Source organism: Cornus florida, unplaced genomic scaffold (genome assembly GCF_030987335.1).
Source record: "Cornus florida cultivar Cherokee Brave unplaced genomic scaffold, ASM3098733v1 CherokeeBrave_3.0.0_Hap2_Chr08, whole genome shotgun sequence".
NCBI lineage: Eukaryota > Viridiplantae > Streptophyta > Magnoliopsida > Cornales > Cornaceae > Cornus > Cornus florida.
The window spans coordinates 22,639,463-22,658,523 of NW_026775578.1; the positions used below are offsets into that span (position 1 = coordinate 22,639,463).

At 36.0% G+C, this 19,061-nt stretch overlaps 2 protein-coding genes across 2 annotated transcripts; both read left to right on the forward strand.

Moving 5' to 3' along the window:
- Window positions 1–2,264: 2,264 nt before the first annotated feature.
- LOC132269862 (uncharacterized) lies at window positions 2,265–2,648 on the forward strand. The gene has a single exon (XM_059771097.1). The coding sequence runs from the start codon at window positions 2,265–2,267 to the stop codon at window positions 2,646–2,648; it is 384 nt and encodes a 127-aa protein (XP_059627080.1).
- A 13,037-nt stretch (window positions 2,649–15,685) lies between these two features.
- Window positions 15,686–17,131, forward strand: LOC132269863 (uncharacterized). Its single transcript, XM_059771098.1, has 3 exons — window positions 15,686–16,153; window positions 16,319–16,545; window positions 16,666–17,131. The coding sequence occupies exons 1-3, from the start codon at window positions 15,686–15,688 to the stop codon at window positions 17,129–17,131; spliced, it is 1,161 nt and encodes a 386-aa protein (XP_059627081.1).
- Window positions 17,132–19,061: the final 1,930 nt, after the last annotated feature.

Consider the following 19,061-nt stretch of genomic DNA (forward strand, 5'->3'; position numbering starts at 1 on the left):
TGTGTGCTAGTTTGAGGGTAAGGATGTGATCATTTCTCTAGTTGGCTTAGATAGAAACACATTTGATGCCAGTCCACTCAAAAAGAATTCTAGAGTTGTTTTGATTTGCATGATCATTTTCTTGATGTGTGGAAGACCATATTTGTTTGCTAGATGTTGAGATTTTGGGAGATTACTTGGAAATGGTTGAAAAATTGCATACTTAAGGTAGTTTTCTCCCAATGCTTGTTTGCAATATTGGTGCCTCTTTTGTGAGAATGCGCCTCATGAGACTTCACTCGTCCACTAGGGGCAACCTAAGTGTTTAAAAGGCTTATTGCATGTGCTAAGTGCAATCGTGTTCCCTACGAAAGTGGCATTATCCATTTATTGCTTTCTAGTTCATACTTGTATAGTTGTTCATTTCATTCCTTTACTTTCTAGTTTATTGCTAGGGACTAGCAACATTTAAGTTTGGGGGTGTAATGAGCGTTAAAAAGTGCGTATTTAAACCCCTTAACCTTAGGTATTCTAGAACATTTATCTATTTTATTTTTCCGCTTTAGATTGATTTCGTGTTATTTTTATTTTCAGGTACTTATCCCTAAAATAAGCTAATTTAGCTAAATAAGAACATAATTGAAGCAATCTTGAGATAAATCAAAGAAAGGAGCAAAGTGGGAGCAAAAGGAAGCAAAGGATGGAAATTCAGCAGGTTCGATCGATCAGGGAACATTTATCGATTTCAGCACTTAAAGATGGATCCAAGCTATTTTGTCATTATCCAAAGATCCCACAATGTTCGATCGATCCAACTTTCTTTCGATCGATCGAAAAGATTCCATCTTATCCAGTTGTACCACCACACCTACCACTTTTGTCTCTTTCCGAAAAATATCTCCAAAATATCTCAGATTTGTCCTTATCCAAAAAGGCGCCGCCATAGAGGATCGATCCAGCCTTAGTTCGATAGATCTCAGCCATGTTCGATCGATCTCATCCAAAGTTCGATCGATCGAACTTCCTCAAGTCTAAAAAAAGACAAAAATCCAGCTCATTGAAAGTTGTCTCATAGCCAATCATTGGAGGAATGTTGGAGTCCGAGCCTAGACCATTAGGGTGACTTTTAACCTACCTATATAATGAATAAGAGGCACCTTTTTTAGAGAGACTAGAGATAGAAAGATTTTTGATACAATTTCCAAATCTTAGTGAGGAAGAAAAGAAGAGAGGAGGCTAGAGACACAAGCTTGGAGTTCTTCCATCCACTAAGAAGAGGAGCAATTTCTTCCATGGAGTTAGCCCTTGAGGGTTGGAGGACACCATCCATGAGTGGCTAGACATCCTCTTGGGGCTAGAGTTAGCCCTAAGCATGCTTTCTATATCTTGATTTGTGTATTTTTTAGGGGATTTGTGTTATAATACATGTTTTGACATTGTTATATACATAGATCTTGTTTATTCAATGATTTGTATGGTTTAATACTTTCAATTGATTATTTCATTCTATCCATATGTTTATGTATGCTAGAATAGATGTTCATGTGTTTGTCTCTAGATTTTGTGTTATTGATGCATGTCTATGTGTATTGTTGCCATAGATCTAGAGATTGTCAAGACATAGTGCTTAATAGAATACTCTTGTGGTGATTTTTTTTCTTCCACTATTGCACGAAATTAAAGCAATTCAGATTTTTTTTTAGGGTTTGCATGCATAGCAGGTGGCCGGGACGAAATTCAATGTGATGGAGGTGGGCCAAACCTCCTCCCCTAACCCGCCGGTGGGCTCTCCAAACCGGAATACGTCCTTACCCACCTCTTGGTGCCGTCTCTTTACAGAAACCGCATCAAATTTTAAGAACTTGCAGTATCACAGTGCAGTTCGTGGAACAAAGGTATCGATCAAAGAAGATGATGTCGCAAATGAAATTAATTATTGGTCTTCATCAGTGGTTGGCTATGTGATGGGGAAGAAACCCTATTATCATTACTTTAAATCTTATGTGGAAAAACATTGGTCTAAGAATTTTACTCTGTTTTATCTTAAAGATGGATTTTTCCTAGTTTGATTCCATGATGATACAAATGTCACGAAGGGTTTGTCACGAATACATACATTTGAGGGAAGACCTATAATCCTCAAACGTTGGAGTAAGAATGTTAATCTCAAGAAGGAAGTGCTGGAAACGGTCCCAATTTGGTTGAAGATATATGATCTCCCAGTGCACTGCAGGAAAACACAAGTTGTTTCGTTGATCTGTTCATCGTTTGCCAAGCCAATATATATGGATGATACAGAAATTAATAGGGAGAAAGGTCGATATATTCGAGTTATGGTTGAAGTAGATGTCAAGGAAGAATTACCTGATACTATGGAGGTGGATATTCATGGGGTTGATTGTGTTCTTGAATTTGAATACGAATGGAAGCCACAAATTTGTACACTCTGTCAGAAAATTGATCATGTTTCTGGTCATTGTCCTCAAAGAGTTCTACAGACAAAGCCGAAGAAGAAAAAATTGGTGGATAAATGGGTAGTGAAACAAAAGGGAAAACTGGTGGTTCAAGATGTAGATGAGGTGCTTGAAGAAACGTCTCTAAGAGATAATACAGTTCATCAACCTATTATTTCCCTTCCAACTTCAAACACTTTTCAATTATTACAATAAGATGATGCAGAAGAGGAAATGGTTGCGGAGACACCTATTCCAGATCAATCAGTGGTTGTGGTAGAGGAGACCCTTATTGAGCATGTAATAGACAATATATCAGAGGAAGTGGTTGTAGAGACTCCAAGTGGGCAAGTTAATTCAGAAGAATTACAACAAGATGTTATGATAGTAGAGACCCCCATATTGCAGGTTGAAATTTCCTCAAGACCACAAGCTAACAAAGGTAATATTCCAGAGGTGGTGCTGACTGATCCAAGTACAGAACATTCTTGTGAGGACATTGATAAATCTAAAAATGCATTATCTCCAAAAGTTACGCAAAGTGAGCAAAAGTCCAAAAAGAAATTTACTACATCTCGGATTTCACCAATGGTTACTAGGAGTCAAGGGGGTGCTTCTCTACTCCACACCACTAAATGATCACATCATGGAATGTGAGGGGCTTAAACAAGCCCAGGAGACAAAGAGAGGTTCGACAATAGATCAAAGCCAATGACTCTCATTTTGTCTGTCTTCAAGAAACAAGGGTGAGAAGACCCAATTTTGATGCTATTACAGCAAATATTAAGAGGAGATGGAGTTGAATCCACAATTATAATTCTCATGTTTTAGGAAAACTTTGGATTGGCTGGGATCCAATAATGTTCTCAGTGACTATGATAAATGAGATGGATCAATGTCTCCTTCTTAAAGTCCATATTTTACAGACTGGGGAGGTTGTTTATTGTACTCCAGTTTACGCTTCTAATACAATTGCAGGTAGAAAAAGACTTTGGAGTCACTTAATTTCTCAGGCCTCAATTGTTATTGGCCCTTGGCTTGTGGTTGGTGACTGGAATGCTACAAGATTTCATTCAGACAAAAAAGGAGGTAAAAAGGTTCCTCAAAGGCTTCTTGATGAATTTAATGATTGTTTGCAGAAGGCTGGTTTATTTGAGATATTTGCCTCTAATGGTGATTGGACCTAGTGCAATAGACAAGGAAGCAACAGAAGAATTTTGGCAAAGCTTGATAGGGTGTTTACTAATGACCCATGGTTACAGATGTTTACTGGTACCAAAATCTCTTATTCAGCTTCTTCCTCCTCTGATCATTATGGAGTAATAATCAATATTTTTAGACAATTTGCAAGTGGTCCAAAGCTATTCAAGATGTTAAAAATTTGGTGCTTACAAGAGGGTATTTATGAGATGATTAAAAAAGCTTGGGAAGTTCCTATCATTGGGACTCCCTTTCATATACTTCTAAAAAAACTCAGAAATGTGAAGGTTGTTGTCAAAGCTTGGAATTTGAATTCATTTGGGAATATTGAAGAGAGGGTTCACAAGTCTAAACAGGCCTTAAAAGATGTTCAATTATCACTCCTTGATAATCCTACAAATGATTTGTTTACAAAGGAGAACCAAGCTAAGGATGAGTACCATGATGCTCTATCTTCTCAAAAGATTCTATATGCTCAAAAGTCCAGAATTCATTGGCTCAAAGATAATGATCGATGTTCAGCCTTCTTTTATTCCAAGATGAAGCAGCACAAACAATTAAATGCAATTACATCTGTGGAAAATCATATTGGACAGGTAAAAACTCAAACAGATGAGATAAGAAAGGTGTTTGTGGATTATTATCAAGGCTTGTTTCAAGAGAATAATACTGTTTGTGCATTTGAAGCTACTCCAAGACATATCTTAACTCTTGATGACAAATTGGTTGTAGATGCTCCTATAACAGATGAAGAGATCAAAGCTGTAGTTATGAATTTCAAACCAGATAAAGCCCCTGGTCGAGACGTCTTCCCAGCTAGGTTTTATCAATCATTTTGGTCTATTGTCCAACCTGAAGTTAGTGCAGCAGTTAAATATTTTTTCATTGAGGGTTCTATTCTAATTGGGGTGAGCAGTTCCTTCCTCACTTTGATACCTAAAGTAGGAAATGCAGTCAATCCTAAAGATTACAGGCCTATTGCTTTATGCAACCTCAGTTACAAAATTATCTCCAAAATTCTGGCTGTTAGACTGGCTTTGAATCTTCCTAATTTGGTGGGATTGGAACAAAGTACCTTTATTAAAGGCCGAAAAATTCAAGATGCAATCATTATGGGACACGAAATGGTTAGTGAATTTAAATCCAAACATCCTATCATGGCCTTAAAAATTGATATTACTAAGGCATTTGATTCAGTTTCTTGGAGTTTCCTCTTGAAGACTCTTATCACTTCTGGTTTCAGTCCTATTTGGATCAAATGGATTAGTAACCTTTTGCATTCCACTAGATACTCAATTCTTGTGAATGGATCTCCCACTGGTTTTATCCAACCTTTAAAAGGATTAAGGCAAGGATGTTCCCTTTCACCTCTGTTATTTACTTTGGTAGCTGATCAATTATCTCAGCTTATTAATACTTCTATTTCATAGGGGAGACTTACATTGTCAAATACTGCCTTGAAAGCAAAAACCACATGTTGTCGTACTTTTTTTGCTGATGATCTTTTGATTACTTGCAAAGCTTCAGTTTCTAATGCTAGAACACTTAAGCATATTTTCAAGATTTTTGGGGATGCTGCTGGTCTTCATATCAATTATCAGAAAAATAGTGTTATCTTTTCCGAGTTTGCCAGAAGAAAGAGATCAATTTTGAACATGCTTCAATGCAAGGAGGATGTCTTTCCTTTCAAATATTTGGGGTTACCATTGAGTTCTACTGGTTTCAGAAAATTCCATTGTAATGCTCTTATTGATAAAATCTCCAAAAAGCTCTCTCATTGGAGTACTAAGCTGTTATCTACTACAGGTAAAACTGAGCTGATCAAGTCGGTTATTACTCCTACATGTCTTTACTGGTGCAGCGTTTTTCAACTTCCTCTAGTAGTCATCAATCAAATTCAAAAGATGTGTAGAGATTTTGTTTGGGGAAGCAGGGAAAACATGAATAAACTTCATCTCTTGAGCTGGGATATGATGTGCAGGCCCAAAGATGAGGGAGGTTTGGGTATCAGGAAATTGAAAGATCTGCAGGTCACTTCTCAGTGTGTCTTGGCCTGGGATTTCCTATTAAGCAAGGATAGGCTTTGGATATCTTGGTTTCATCACAGGTATACAACATCTTCTAATTTTTGGAATGCTATTCCTAAGATTTCACATTCAATCTTGTGGAAGAACATGATTAATGTTAGAAAAACTTTAATGCAATTCATTTCTCAATTGGTGATGGGCAGTTCTTTAAAGCTATATCAGATCCTTGGTGTGAGGGGGAGACTTTATTGCAGAAATTTGGCTATAAAATTGTCAGAAGGTTGGGTTTCACATGGAATTCATCATTGTCGTAACTAATGATTGATGGTAGATGGAATTTTGAATTGTTACAGGAGGATATTTTTAAACCTATTAGAGATTATTTGTGTACATTGACAATTCACTCTAGAACTGATAGGTTACTTTGGGATGGAGGAAATTTCACATTAAAAAATGTGTGGGAAAGCTGTAGGGTCATAAATCCAGAGGTTAATTGGTCTAAAATTTGCTGGGGCAAAGCTAGACCGAGGTGGTCAGTTAATGGTATCTTTCTGTTCCAAGATAGACTACCGTCTATGTATAATTTGCAGAGAAGAAAGGTGCAGTTGGCTCCAAGATGTTCTTTTGTTTACAAGGGATTGATACCAGAAATCATTTGTTTGTTCAATGTCCATTTGCAAGGAATTTCTGGAAATGGTTGGCAGACACTCTTGATTGGAGGACTGATTTTACTCTTTTGAACTCAATGGATGATTTGTTGACTTGGTTTTTGCAGCAGAGTAGCAAAATGGTTCACACTATGCTAGTTGCTGGGCTTTGGGGTATTTGGCAAGAGAGAAATCGAAGACTTCATGACCACAGTTCTAGGTCCACTTCTGAGGTGGCTCGACAAATTTTATATGAAGTTCTTGATGTTTATAATGTCCCCCTAGGGACATTATTTAGCATTATTTGTTTACATTTCATTTCTTTTTTTGAAATAGGTTTTTCCATTTCTGTTTCATTCTGAGGGAATGCCCTCTGTGCGACTGTAAATACTTTTTCTTTCTTTTATACAAACCCAATTATGAAAAAAAAAAAAAAAAAAAGAAAGAAAAAAAGATTGCTCTTGTGGTTTATTTGATGGTTCATACTCATTTCTTGATGGATTGTGCCTCTCCCTTAGTTTAATTAGTTTAATTTCATGTCATTAGCTTAATTGTAGTGTAGTTGTAGTTTAGATGCTAAATGGGAGGACAATCCATGCTTGTTGTTTGATATTCCATACTTTTGAATGCAAGTAGCATATGTCTCTAACCTTGTGATGTGTTTGGATTGTGAGCTTAAAGAAAGGATTAATGGCTTAGTTTGATATATTGTGCTATCCACTATGTTGCTTAGACAATATATGCTTAATTAGTCATTCATGTTTGTTGAAACAACCACACACACACACTATTGTTGCAATACATGTTTTCCCCCTCATTAATCATTCATTAAGGGTGTAGAAAAGCTATGCTTAGTGGTGACCTCTAAACCCCAAGATCTCTTTCTTTCTTTTATTCTCTCTATTGCATTTTATTGTTTACTTTAATTTAAATTGCACATTAGTATAATTCAATCACCAACTAATCTTTTGATCACTTGACCTACTAACCCTAATCTCGATTCCACAACCTTATACGACCCACCAATCCCTTGGGACAATCCCCACTCGCCCTAACTATATTTTAGTGAAAGGTAGTAGTGGCAATTATAAATGTAAAACTTGGCCCCTCACCTTAATGCACCTTCTAAGCTATGTGGTAGGACAACGCACCACCATTTATTGTCCGAATATGATTAGCTATTTCTATGCTAATATCCGTGAAGTTCATGACTCCCACTTCATTGTATCTTTGTTTGGAGTTGATTATACAGTTGATGAGCAGGATATTACAAGTACTTTTCTCCATTTCTGATGATAATCATGAAAATTCTGAAAAAGAAGAATGTGCCGATTCCCCCAAAGGCTAATCATAAGCCTATCATGACTGAGTTAGACCCTCGTGCTTTGAACAAGTCAAAAACTGCTCGGGAAAATGCTAGAAAGGCGAGGAGATCTGTTGATGAGGGGGCGTCACAAATTTTAGAAACTTCTCAGCTATTTGCTCCAAAGGGAGTTTTCATGAAAGCTGATGTCAACCTCATGTATACCCATCTACTTCAACGTCAGAATTCATTATTTGAGAAGATGATGGTTGAGATTCGAGATCTCAAATTACAGGTTCTCAGTTGAGAGGACAGCCATCTAGGGTTCCGGAAGAGGATGTCTATAGGCCTGTGCCTCCAGATCCGTCTCTAAAAGCTGAAGGTGAGGGCGATGATGAAGATGGGACTAAGTATACAGATGAGGATGAGGATGAAGAAGAGAGTGGTGAAGACTAGAGATGATGTTTCTTATCTCTGAGTAGTTGAGGAGACATGATGTTGCTTTTAATGTTAATTTATTATGCATCATGACATCATGTTTTGATTAATTATTGCACAACTTGTCTATATTTTTGGATATTCCCAGAATATGCTTTCATAGACTTTATTCTTCTTATCTGAATTGTGCTTTAATTGACTTATTTGAATTGGAATTTACTGTTCTAGTATTCTTTTCGCTCCTTTGTCAATTTGTTACAAAAAGGGGGAGTTCACCTGTGAATGTGAGGGGGAGGAGATCAAATGGGGGAGATAAAATTGGATATTTACTTAAGGGGGAGTTTTTAAAAAAATTTATTTATTAAACTTCACTGGTAGTTGTTGCTTGATAGTGTGTAGGAAACAGGTCAAGTGTTGCATCCAAAGACGAACAATTTTTTTTTTTTTTTTTTTGTTTTTTTTTTTACCTTTAAGCAAATAATGTAATTTACTTTTCTGCTTTGGGTAGATTGCAAAAATTATTTTTAGGGTTTTGTCACGAAATTGCCAAAGGGGGAGATTGTGAGATATTATTAATTTTTGGCAATTATCGTAGACATAATAAGTCCAAGTTGAGTTGTAATGTAAATTACTTGTTCTATAAGTCACCAAGTTCAACAGGGATAACACAACTGGGAAGGAGTTCAAACTTACCATACTTGAAGAGTTTGTGAAGAAAATGGTAAGGACACTACTTTAGGAAGGAATATGAACAATGTTGGACATTCTACACTTTCCATGTTAGTTTAGATGCAATTCCCGTAGAATGAAACAAGGCTGAAAGAATTCGAGTATTCAGGTTAGCCAACCTTGAACCGGTTCAGCTTCCTTGAACTGGTTCAAGATGCTCAAGTTTAAGTCACTGCCAAACTTGAACCGGTTCAAGATGTCCTGTTTACAATACAACTTCAGTTTCCTTATTCTAAGTTGTTTCCCAGTTGGTCTAGAATTGTACCAAATCCTATGTACGAAATTTACCTTATTTACAGAAGGATTAGGTTATTCTATACTCTATATAAACCATGTTATATATATTGGTTTATTCACGGCTTTTACATCATAATTCAGATATTATTCAAAGCCTTAGGAAGTTTATTTCTCTCAGAAAATCAAAGTTGATTTTTCTATTTTCTTCCTAGAACATACACTTATTCACCTAGTTAGGTTAGAGTTGTAGTATTCGAATCATGATCGTGATCACACAGTCGTATTAACATCGATCAGACAAAGCGGATCTTCTTCTACATCATTCAGACGATTGAAGAACAGAAGTAAATGCAGTCACACTTTGGAAGGGTTGGAGCATTCGTGGAGTGCTGTCTGATCTACCTGCTACTCTTCTACAAATATCAAGTGTAAGCCTGAGATCAAGTTACTGTTGGACGGGGAGTCGCAAAGCCAGATGATTGTCAGCGGTTGGTGTTGTATAGAACGATAGGGTGTGAGCCAGAGTCAAAGTTCGGTATACTTTATTTCAAGCATAGTGGATTGGCTTACTTTGGAATGCACAAGTCCACGAGGTTTTTCCCATAACAGTTGATGTATTTTATCAACTGGGGTTTCGTCGCTAAAATCCTGGTGTCATCTCTACCTTTATACTTTGCTTTATTTTATCGACATGTAATTAACTGTTTAATTACTAAAATAAGTAAAGTTGGTAACGACACAGATATGTATTACAAAACCTAAAATTTTCCTGTATACATTCCGCTGCGTATGACTCAAAGGGTCTGCTTTTCTAAATGGAACGTTGAAGGTTGGATAGCTCAAAAACGTAATCAGATCACTAATTTTTTTTAATATTAATACATGTGTGTGTGTGTGTATATAAATACATTTGTCACAGACATTTATAACATAAATTTTCTTTTCCAAGGGCAAAATTAATTTAGTTCACAAATGAATAAGGTTTTCAATTGGTACAATAAATTTAGTATGAATTCCTTTGTGAAAATTAGATATTCAATAATTTTTAGTTGATTACTCCGAATTTTGATATTTAGTAATTTTTATTGATTAGGTTTCTCATTCTATTTATTTATTATTTTTTTTTTTTACCAGAATTTTTAGAGAGTTTATATTTAGACTTATCTTTTAGAGATTTTTTTGTTTGTTTGTCAGTGTTAGGTTTTCTCTATTATAAATATATACATAGATATATAGATATATGTATGTATTGCAACACTGAAATAATAGGTTTAATTTAATTATCAATAATATATCAGATTGTCCTATAATTTTCTCTTAATTTTGTATTCAAAGTGTTGTTTTATTCATTGTTGAATATTCATAACTTCTGATCCGTCAACTAACCAATATGTATATATATATACGTAAGCCTAACCAACTTTTTGACCATTGCACAAGCACGGACCAGTTCAGGCCAGTGGGATGGGGCGGATGCCCCATTCGTTTTTTCTAATTTACATTTTATTTATAATTTTAGTTAAAATTGCAAAAATGTCCCTACTCTTCACATTTTTACTTCACTTATATATTTTTCCACTGATTTTTTTTTTTAAATTTATATTATTACCTAAAGTTTTAGTTAAAATTTTAAAAATGCTTCACTTCACAAATTTTTTTTTTATTCTTCGATGGTGCTCCGTCTTAAAAAAATTCTAGGGTTTGTCACATATTGTAACTCGAATTCTCTTTTGTTGCAATAAGTTTTTGATCTATTTCTTTTGTTTTTGTTTTTATTTTTATTTTTGTTTTTGTTTTTATTTTTATTTTTTGTTTTGGGGGATCTTGGAGTAGGATTCTAGTCTTTGCTGCAATTCGTATTCCAGGGTGTTAGGGTTTGTTTTGTTCAAAGAAACACTGAAAATTGAGATAGAGCTAGAGTGAGACAGACCAATATATATATATATATACACACATCTCTAACAGCATCATATGATTGACAAACATAGCAAGACTAGACGATACATGATTGATGGAGTAAGATGGCAAGGCTTGACTAAAGAATTAAGATGTCAAGACTTAATTGGAAATGTAAGGACATGGAGTAATCGATGGGCTAAGATGGCAAGTAAGATGCGAAGACGTGGAAATGCAGGGACATGGAGTAGCAATCGACGGGCTAAGATGCCTGCATGGGTTCGTGCAATAGGCATATTCAATATTACATGAACGGTCTGAATGTGTCATCGTGCAACTACGAAAAGTCTGACTATTGTTCCTCTAGGCAATTCTCTAACATTAACAGATAAAATGGTCCACCTATTGTCCTAAACTGTATATGAAATCATGCTGCAATCAACAAAAATCGACACAGAAAAAAGTTTGCATAAGACATGTTTACTATTTGAAAACATGTTTCTTATTTCTATTATATAGTATTTTTTAATTTCGTTTGCACAAGACAAAACTACTCACCCAACATATTTTTGTACATTTTATTTTTATTTTTTAATTCTTAAAAAGTATAAATTTATTATCAAAAAATTGAATCAAATACACAATTTATATTCAGGGTCTCCTAAAAAGAGTGGGTACGGGCGTTGCATATTTTCTATTTTCTGATATATATATATTTTTATTAAATAACAACAATTATATTATTAATTTATTATTTAATATACTATGTTTGGAATTGAATCCAAACTTTAAAATTAAAATTAGAAAAAATTTAATTAATAATTTATACTAAATTTCTTTCACTTTTAATTTTTTATTAAACATGTTTTCAATTTTTTCTTTGTGATTTTTAGCTTGGCCGCCACACTTGACGATCAAGTTAGGATTTTGATAAAACAATGAATTAAGACTTGGAAATGTAGGGAGATGGAGTAATCCATGGGCTAGGACGGCAACTAAGATGCCAAGACTTGGAAATTTAGGGACATGGAGTGGTCCATGGGCTAGGATGGCAATTAACATGCCAAGACTTGGAAATGTAGGGACGTAGTCGATGGACTAAGATATTATCCACATCTCTCTTATAATAAGTGGACCTGACCATCTCATTCTTCCAAACAAACTCAAATTCGTAACAAATATATATATTTGACTATAAGTTGAATTACATATGTGATTTTTTTATTTTCTGTCAATTTTGTCAATTCTTTGCAGCGAGTTTGTAACATGTTATAATACCAATTAAAAAAGAATAAAAATCTAACAGGATCATGTGATTGACAAACAGAGCAATTAAAAACCCCGGTAACACCACTTAAAACAAAAAAAAAAAAAAAAATCTAACAGGATCATTAAATAAATAAATAAATAAAAATCTAGGAGATCATGTGATTGACAAACATAGGACTATCCCAAAAAAAAAAAAAAAATTAAATAAACAATATATAAAATGCAAGACCGGAGTAATTTGATGGGCTAAGACCCGCAATTCAGATGCCAACCGCTAGGACGGAGTAAAAGGGTAAATTAAAATATTGTCCACATACAACACCATACAATGTCATTATATCAAACATGAAACACTATTAAAATCTACATTATTACCTATGAAAATATGTTAATTTTCTAATTTAAAATAATTTTAAGTTTATGGTGTTCTAACTAGATTTAATATGTTATATAAATATTGCATCATCTACCAAAGGGGCCTTTGGCCTAATGGTATAACCTCCTCATCTTCAAAGAAGAGGAGAGGGGTTCGAGCTCAGGCGTAGGCAAAAAAGTGTGTGTGTGTTTGTTTTACCATCCAAAAAAAAAAAAAATTGCATCATCTAAGTAAATATTATATAAGTGTTGTATTTTCGATATAGAGTACCATCAATATTATATAAGTGTTGTATTTTTGATATAGAGTACCATCTAGTGGACTGACAAGGGCGTGACTCTGCTGTAGATTCCATAATCACTTATTTGTCTAGTTGAACACTAAAATCCTAAATCATTCAAATAAAAAGGATAGATAATATTGTTGAGTTTAAATAATAAATAACATGTAGAAATCAAAATTAATCATGAATTAAAGAGAGATTTTTGATATCATAATTAGAAGATTAAACTTTAAAAACCTTTGAGAATTTCTTAGTGCCCTTTGAGAGATCTGAAAAATTAGAACGTTTCACCCCCTTTTGAAAGTTATCGATAGGTCTGAATAAGGGTTTTAAAACCCTTATATATAACAACTGTAATATTTTATAGTTTCATATATATATATATATATATATATATATATATATGTGTGTGTGTGTGTGTGTGTGTGTGTGTGTGTGTGTGTGTGTGTGTGTGTGTGTGTGTTATTAGATTTTTTTTTAAAGGCAAAAGTAAGTGGGCCCCACTCATGTTTTAAACACACAAAAGGCCATAAGGCCATTGCACGACTCCATTATTCTCTCTCTCTCTCTCCTTGCTGCAACCATTCTGCTCTCGGCATTTTCATTTTTCTTTTTCTCTTTGCAACTTCAAACCTTGATCTAGTTATTTCCTTTGGGAATTTGGTAGAACATTGTGAAGCAAAGTCGGAGAGCTCATCAAGGCCTTCAATTTGATAGGAGCCAATCACCATTTGGCCAAGCCTAGGGATTCCGAAATTAGGGCTTGGATTTGGGGATTTTGGGGGTTTTCACTTCCATTGAGGTAAGGGTGTTCTAATCTACAACTTCTTAGTTTTTTTGTAAATTTTCCCCTTAAATTTGATCCTAAGCATGCTAATTTTGATCACCTAGTTTGTGGTTATTGTAAGTATGATTAACTAAAATAATAGATGTGTTCCATATGTTATTTGAAATCATATAGATGACTAGATTTATTACGGTGAATGAGTATGCTTAGTGTTGACATATTGTATGCCCTAAGATTATGTATTTATTTATTTATTGCTTTGAAAAATTGATGCTATGGTCAATAAAAAAATAAATAAATGAATGCTTAGAAATTTTCACTAAATTGTGAGGATGATGTAAATGGAAATGTGTGAAATCATATAGTTAAATTGATGATTTGAAGTATGAAACATTCATGCATCCATTGTAAAAGAGAAAGAGGGAAAAATATTTGTTAGAACAAATAAAATTATTTTGGGGAAAATATTTTCTAAAAGTGTTGCGAAAACCAGACACCTAGGAGGCGCTTAGTGGTCCGTGATGTTGGTGTAGTCTAGAAGGGAATGTAGTTGAGTTAACTAGGCCGGATGCGACGCCTTGGAGGTGCCTTATGGTCGTGGATAGTTAACCAACCTTCCTTTCGTGAAGCCATGGAGGTGCCTTAGGTCGGACTGCACTAACGATTTGGTTGTTGAAACGGAATTGTTTCGGAAATGGGGAGTGACATTTGCATAACATTGCACTTCATGATATTGTAGTAAATTTGTGTTTGGTTGATATTTGTTACATACTTGTTATGGATTCACGGGGACATAAGAAGTGTGTCTTAGACACTTCCTACTGAGTTTATGCTCACCCCATTATTTTTAACATTTTTCAGGATATGGAAAAGAGGTGGCAGACGACGATCCACCACAAGTTTAGACGAGCTTAGGGATGTATTTTATTTTTGCTATCTTTCGTCTTAGAACTCTATTATTTTGTAAATGTAATATTGATTATCTTGTGAGACTTTAGTATAATGTTGTAATATTAATTAGTATAATGTTGTAAGTTATGGACTTTTAAATTCTAACTACATTTTTGGACTGTAAATTGATGTAACTAAAGTGTGTTTCTTGTTTAGATGAGATGGAGGAACGAGACTTTTGTATGTATGTAACCATTTTGGGAATGTAATATAATATCTGTATTGTGCGTTGGGACATGATAGGTTAGATTTTAAGGCCCAGTGAGGCCATTGCATTTATTTTTGTATTTCAACAGGTTATAGAGGGACATTTTCTGCGGAGGTCATACCGAAATTTTTATAGATTTTATTATTATTTTGGTATCTTTTCGGGTCGTTACAAATTTAGTATCAGAGCGATGGTTCGAATACCAATAGGACGACGGGTAGAGACCTACCTAGGATTGCATGGGGAGTTGAGTTATCTGTTTACTTGCTTAATTGCTTACGTGATTGCATGCTTATATGCTTATGTGTTTCCATTCTTGTCAAGTCACTCGTGTGAGGACTCCATTCTCGTGCGTATTTTAGTGTCATCGTTATTGATTCGTTTCTTTTTTCTTATAGCTTCATGGCAACACGAAGGGATCCTGGGGAAAGTTCTAGCTCCAATCCCATGGAAAGGGATCAGGAGCAAGTTAGGGAAGATATCTTGTTGCGTGATTTGGTCCCACCAAAAAGGGGACAAGCGAGGGGGACCATTGATCCACTTTTTCAGATAAATGAGGAACAGTTGCAATTGGCTGTTGAGGCAGCTCTTTTCAAAGCATTTCGACCGGCAGGTGCGTCATAGTCATAGTTTGTGCCACCACCACCACCACCACCTCCAAAAATAAATGAGTTAGATGATCCTCTTTATTATATTGCTAAGTTTGTGAAGTTGATGCCGACCTTGTTTGAGGGCGGTCCAGATCCGCTTGTTACAGATGGTTTTATGGATAGGGTGAAGAAGCATATTAATGCCATGAATTTGGCAACGGACAAGTTAAAAATCACATTGGCACTTACAATTTTATTGGTGATGCTGAGATATGGTGGAAGACCGTTTCTCACACCCATAATCTGGACACAATGACTTATGATACATTCAAGAAATTATACTATGAGAAGTACTTTCCGGCGTCTAAGCGGAGGGAACTAAAGAAGGAGTTTGATGGGTTGAAGCAAGGAAACATGACAGTTACAGAGTATGAAAATAAGTTTACATCGCTTTTGAGGTTTGAACCGGGGATTGCTAATGATGAGGAAGGGAAGATAGAGAAATTTATTGATGGCCTTGATCTTACTATTAGGCCAATTGTAGCTGCCTCAGAACCGACAGAGTATGCAAAAGCAGTGCGAGAGGCCTTAGTAGTTGAGGCTAAGAGCAAGGACAGCAAGGCTATCAGGGAGTCCTACAAGCACAATAGGGGTATGAGTGCCTTCTCCAAGGGTCAATCAAGTAAGAAGCAGAAGCATGAGCAGTCAGGGTTCAGGGGACAGCAGTCAGTCAGATCCGCACCCACAGCTTCAGTGTCCATGGGGTCTTCTAGACCGAATGTTACTTGTTTTAGATGCGGACAGCCGGGACATTACAAGTCCCAATGCACTTAGGCTCAGGTAGCTCAAGTGATTTGTTTCAAGTGTGGGCAGTCAGGGCATCACAAGTCCCAGTGTACTCAGATTTAGGTGGGGTCTGGTGGATGTTTCGGGTGTGGCTAGCAGGGCCATAGAGTGAAAGATTGTCCACAGTGCGGCAGTGGTTTGGGCAGAGGTGGAGGTTCACAGCAGAGGCAGATGCAGTCTGCCACAGTTCAGTCAAGGTTTCAACCGCTACCACCACCTCAACCATCTCAGCCAGCCATGTCAGCCCAGAGTTCTCGACCGGGTAGGGGAGCTTCTTCGAGTGCACCCACTCAGCAGTCTGGTTATCAGGTAGGCGGTTCTCAGGGGCAAAGGACCTAGGGTCGTGTGTTTACACTCACTCCAGCCGAGCCATCATTCAGTCCTTCAGTTGTCAGGGGTATGTTTCTTGTGTCCTATTCTTGGGCTCGCATATTGTTTGATTCTAGTGCTTCCTATTCATTCATTGCTTCATCATTTGCATGGGCATTAGGGTTGGTCAGTCAGTTAGACAGACTGCTTTGTGTTGACACGCCTATCGGGGGTTCAGTTGCTCTTAGTAGAGTTTGTAGGAGTTGTTCCATCACAATTGCCGGACGTATTCTTGAGTTCAATCTCATCCTTTTCGAGATGACAGGATTTGACGTCATTCTTGGGATGGACTGGTTGTCGTCCTTCAGAGCTGTCATTGATTGTTTTAGGGGTAGAGTTTCAGTGTGTACCCTGGATGGGGATTGTTTCTGTTTTGTGGGAGATCGGTGTGATCCTCTCACTCATTCATTCTATGGTGTTAGGGGTCGGGATCGGCAGGCGTTCTTCTTGGCTAGCCTTTTCGCCGATGATGACGTTGAGTTTTATGGGGTTGATTATCCAGCGGTTGTGCGTGATTTTCTAGAGTGTTTCCGGAGGACTTGACTGAGTTACCTCCACACCGAGAGGTGGAATTTACTATCGATTTGATGCCTGGTACCGCGCCAATCTGTATGGCACCGTATCGTATGGCACCAATTGAATTGGAAGAATTGAAGAAACAGCTTGATGATTTGAGAGTGAAAGGCTTCATCCGACCGAGTGTGTCACCGTGGGGTGCACCAGTCTTGTTCGCTAAAAAAAAAGATGGTTCTTTGAGGTTGTGTATTGATTACCGGAAGTTGAATCATGCCACCATCAAGAATAAGTATCCTTTGCCAATGATAGATGATTTATTTGATCAGTTGAGGGGAGCCAGTTGTTTTTCGAAGATTGACTTGAGGTCAGGCTATTATCAGTTACGGGTTAGAAAGGAGGATATTCCAAAGACTGCTTTCCGTACGCGGTATGGACATTATGAGTTTCTTGTTATGCCCTTTGGCTTGACTAACGCACCAGCGACATTCATTGATCTAATGAACCATGTCTTCTACGATTACTTGGATCAATTTATGGTAGTTTTCGTGGGTGACATTCTTGTGTATTCACGGACTCGGGAAGAGCACGAGATCCATTTGAGTATAGTGTTGTAGATTCTATGTGAGCACTGTTTGTACGCCAAATATGAAAAGTGTGAGTTTTGGCTACAAGAGGTGAAATATTTGGAACATGTTGTCTCGGAAGGTGGGGTTTCAGTTGATCCTTCAAAGATAGAGGCAGTTTTGAGTTGGGAGCTACCCAAGAATGTCTTTGAGATCCAGAGTTTCCTTGGCCTAGCGAGTTATTATCAGAGATTTGTGAAGGATTTTTCCCGTTTGGCAGCTCCTATGACCAGATTGACCCGGAAAGGGATCAAGTTTGCATGGAATGAGGCCTGTGAGTCATCCTTTCAAGAGTTGACACTACAACAAATTTGGTCTTTGGCGACAAACAAATTTGTCACTAAAAGTACATATTTTGTCGCGATAAGATTATCGCGAAAAAAAAAAAAATTGTCACCGGTTTGTCGCTAGAAGCCCGTCACGATATGTTTTTTGTGACAAATGTTGATTTGTCACTAGAGGTGAGATATATTGTGACAAAATATTTTGTCACAAAATGAATAAAAATTGCGACAATATTTGTCGTAAAATATTCAAAAATTGTCGCCTTAAAACCTCCAAACCTATGAAATTTGTCGCTGTTTGTTACCATTTTGTGACGAAAGCAATTTTTGTCACTATATGTATAATCTTTTGTGACAAAAATTGTTGCTATAAACTATTTTATTGTGACAAAACCTTGTCCCAATATACATCTTATGTTGTGACAAAAATATTGTCACTACAAGTTACTTTATTGTGACAAAAGTTTGTCACAATATATATAACATGTTGTGACAAAATTATTGTCAGTATAAGCTACTTTTATTGTGACAAAAATTTCGTCACAATATATAAGGACATGTTGTGACAAAATTATTGTCGATATAACTAATTTTATTGTGACAAAAAATTTCGTCACAATATATAAGGACATGTTGTGACAAAATTAGTTGTTGCTATAAGATATTTTATTGTGACAAAACTATTTGTCACAATATATATATTATGTTACGACAAATACACTGTCACTATAAGGTTAAATATTGTGACAAAATAAATATCGCAATATATATACCATGTTGCGACAATATTTTGTCACTATAAATGTTGCTTTATTGTGACAAAAGATATATTTTGTTACAATATATCTATCATGTTATGACAAATATGTTGTCACTATAAGAGTTAAATATTATGACAAAATAATATATCTACCACTAATACAATAATATAATTTTGTTTTCACCTATTTGAAATTTGGAACCTGTAAATTAAAATATTAATAAACTAGACAATCTAAACCAAGATCCAAGCACATCACTCAAAATAAATATATTTGATAATCAAACATA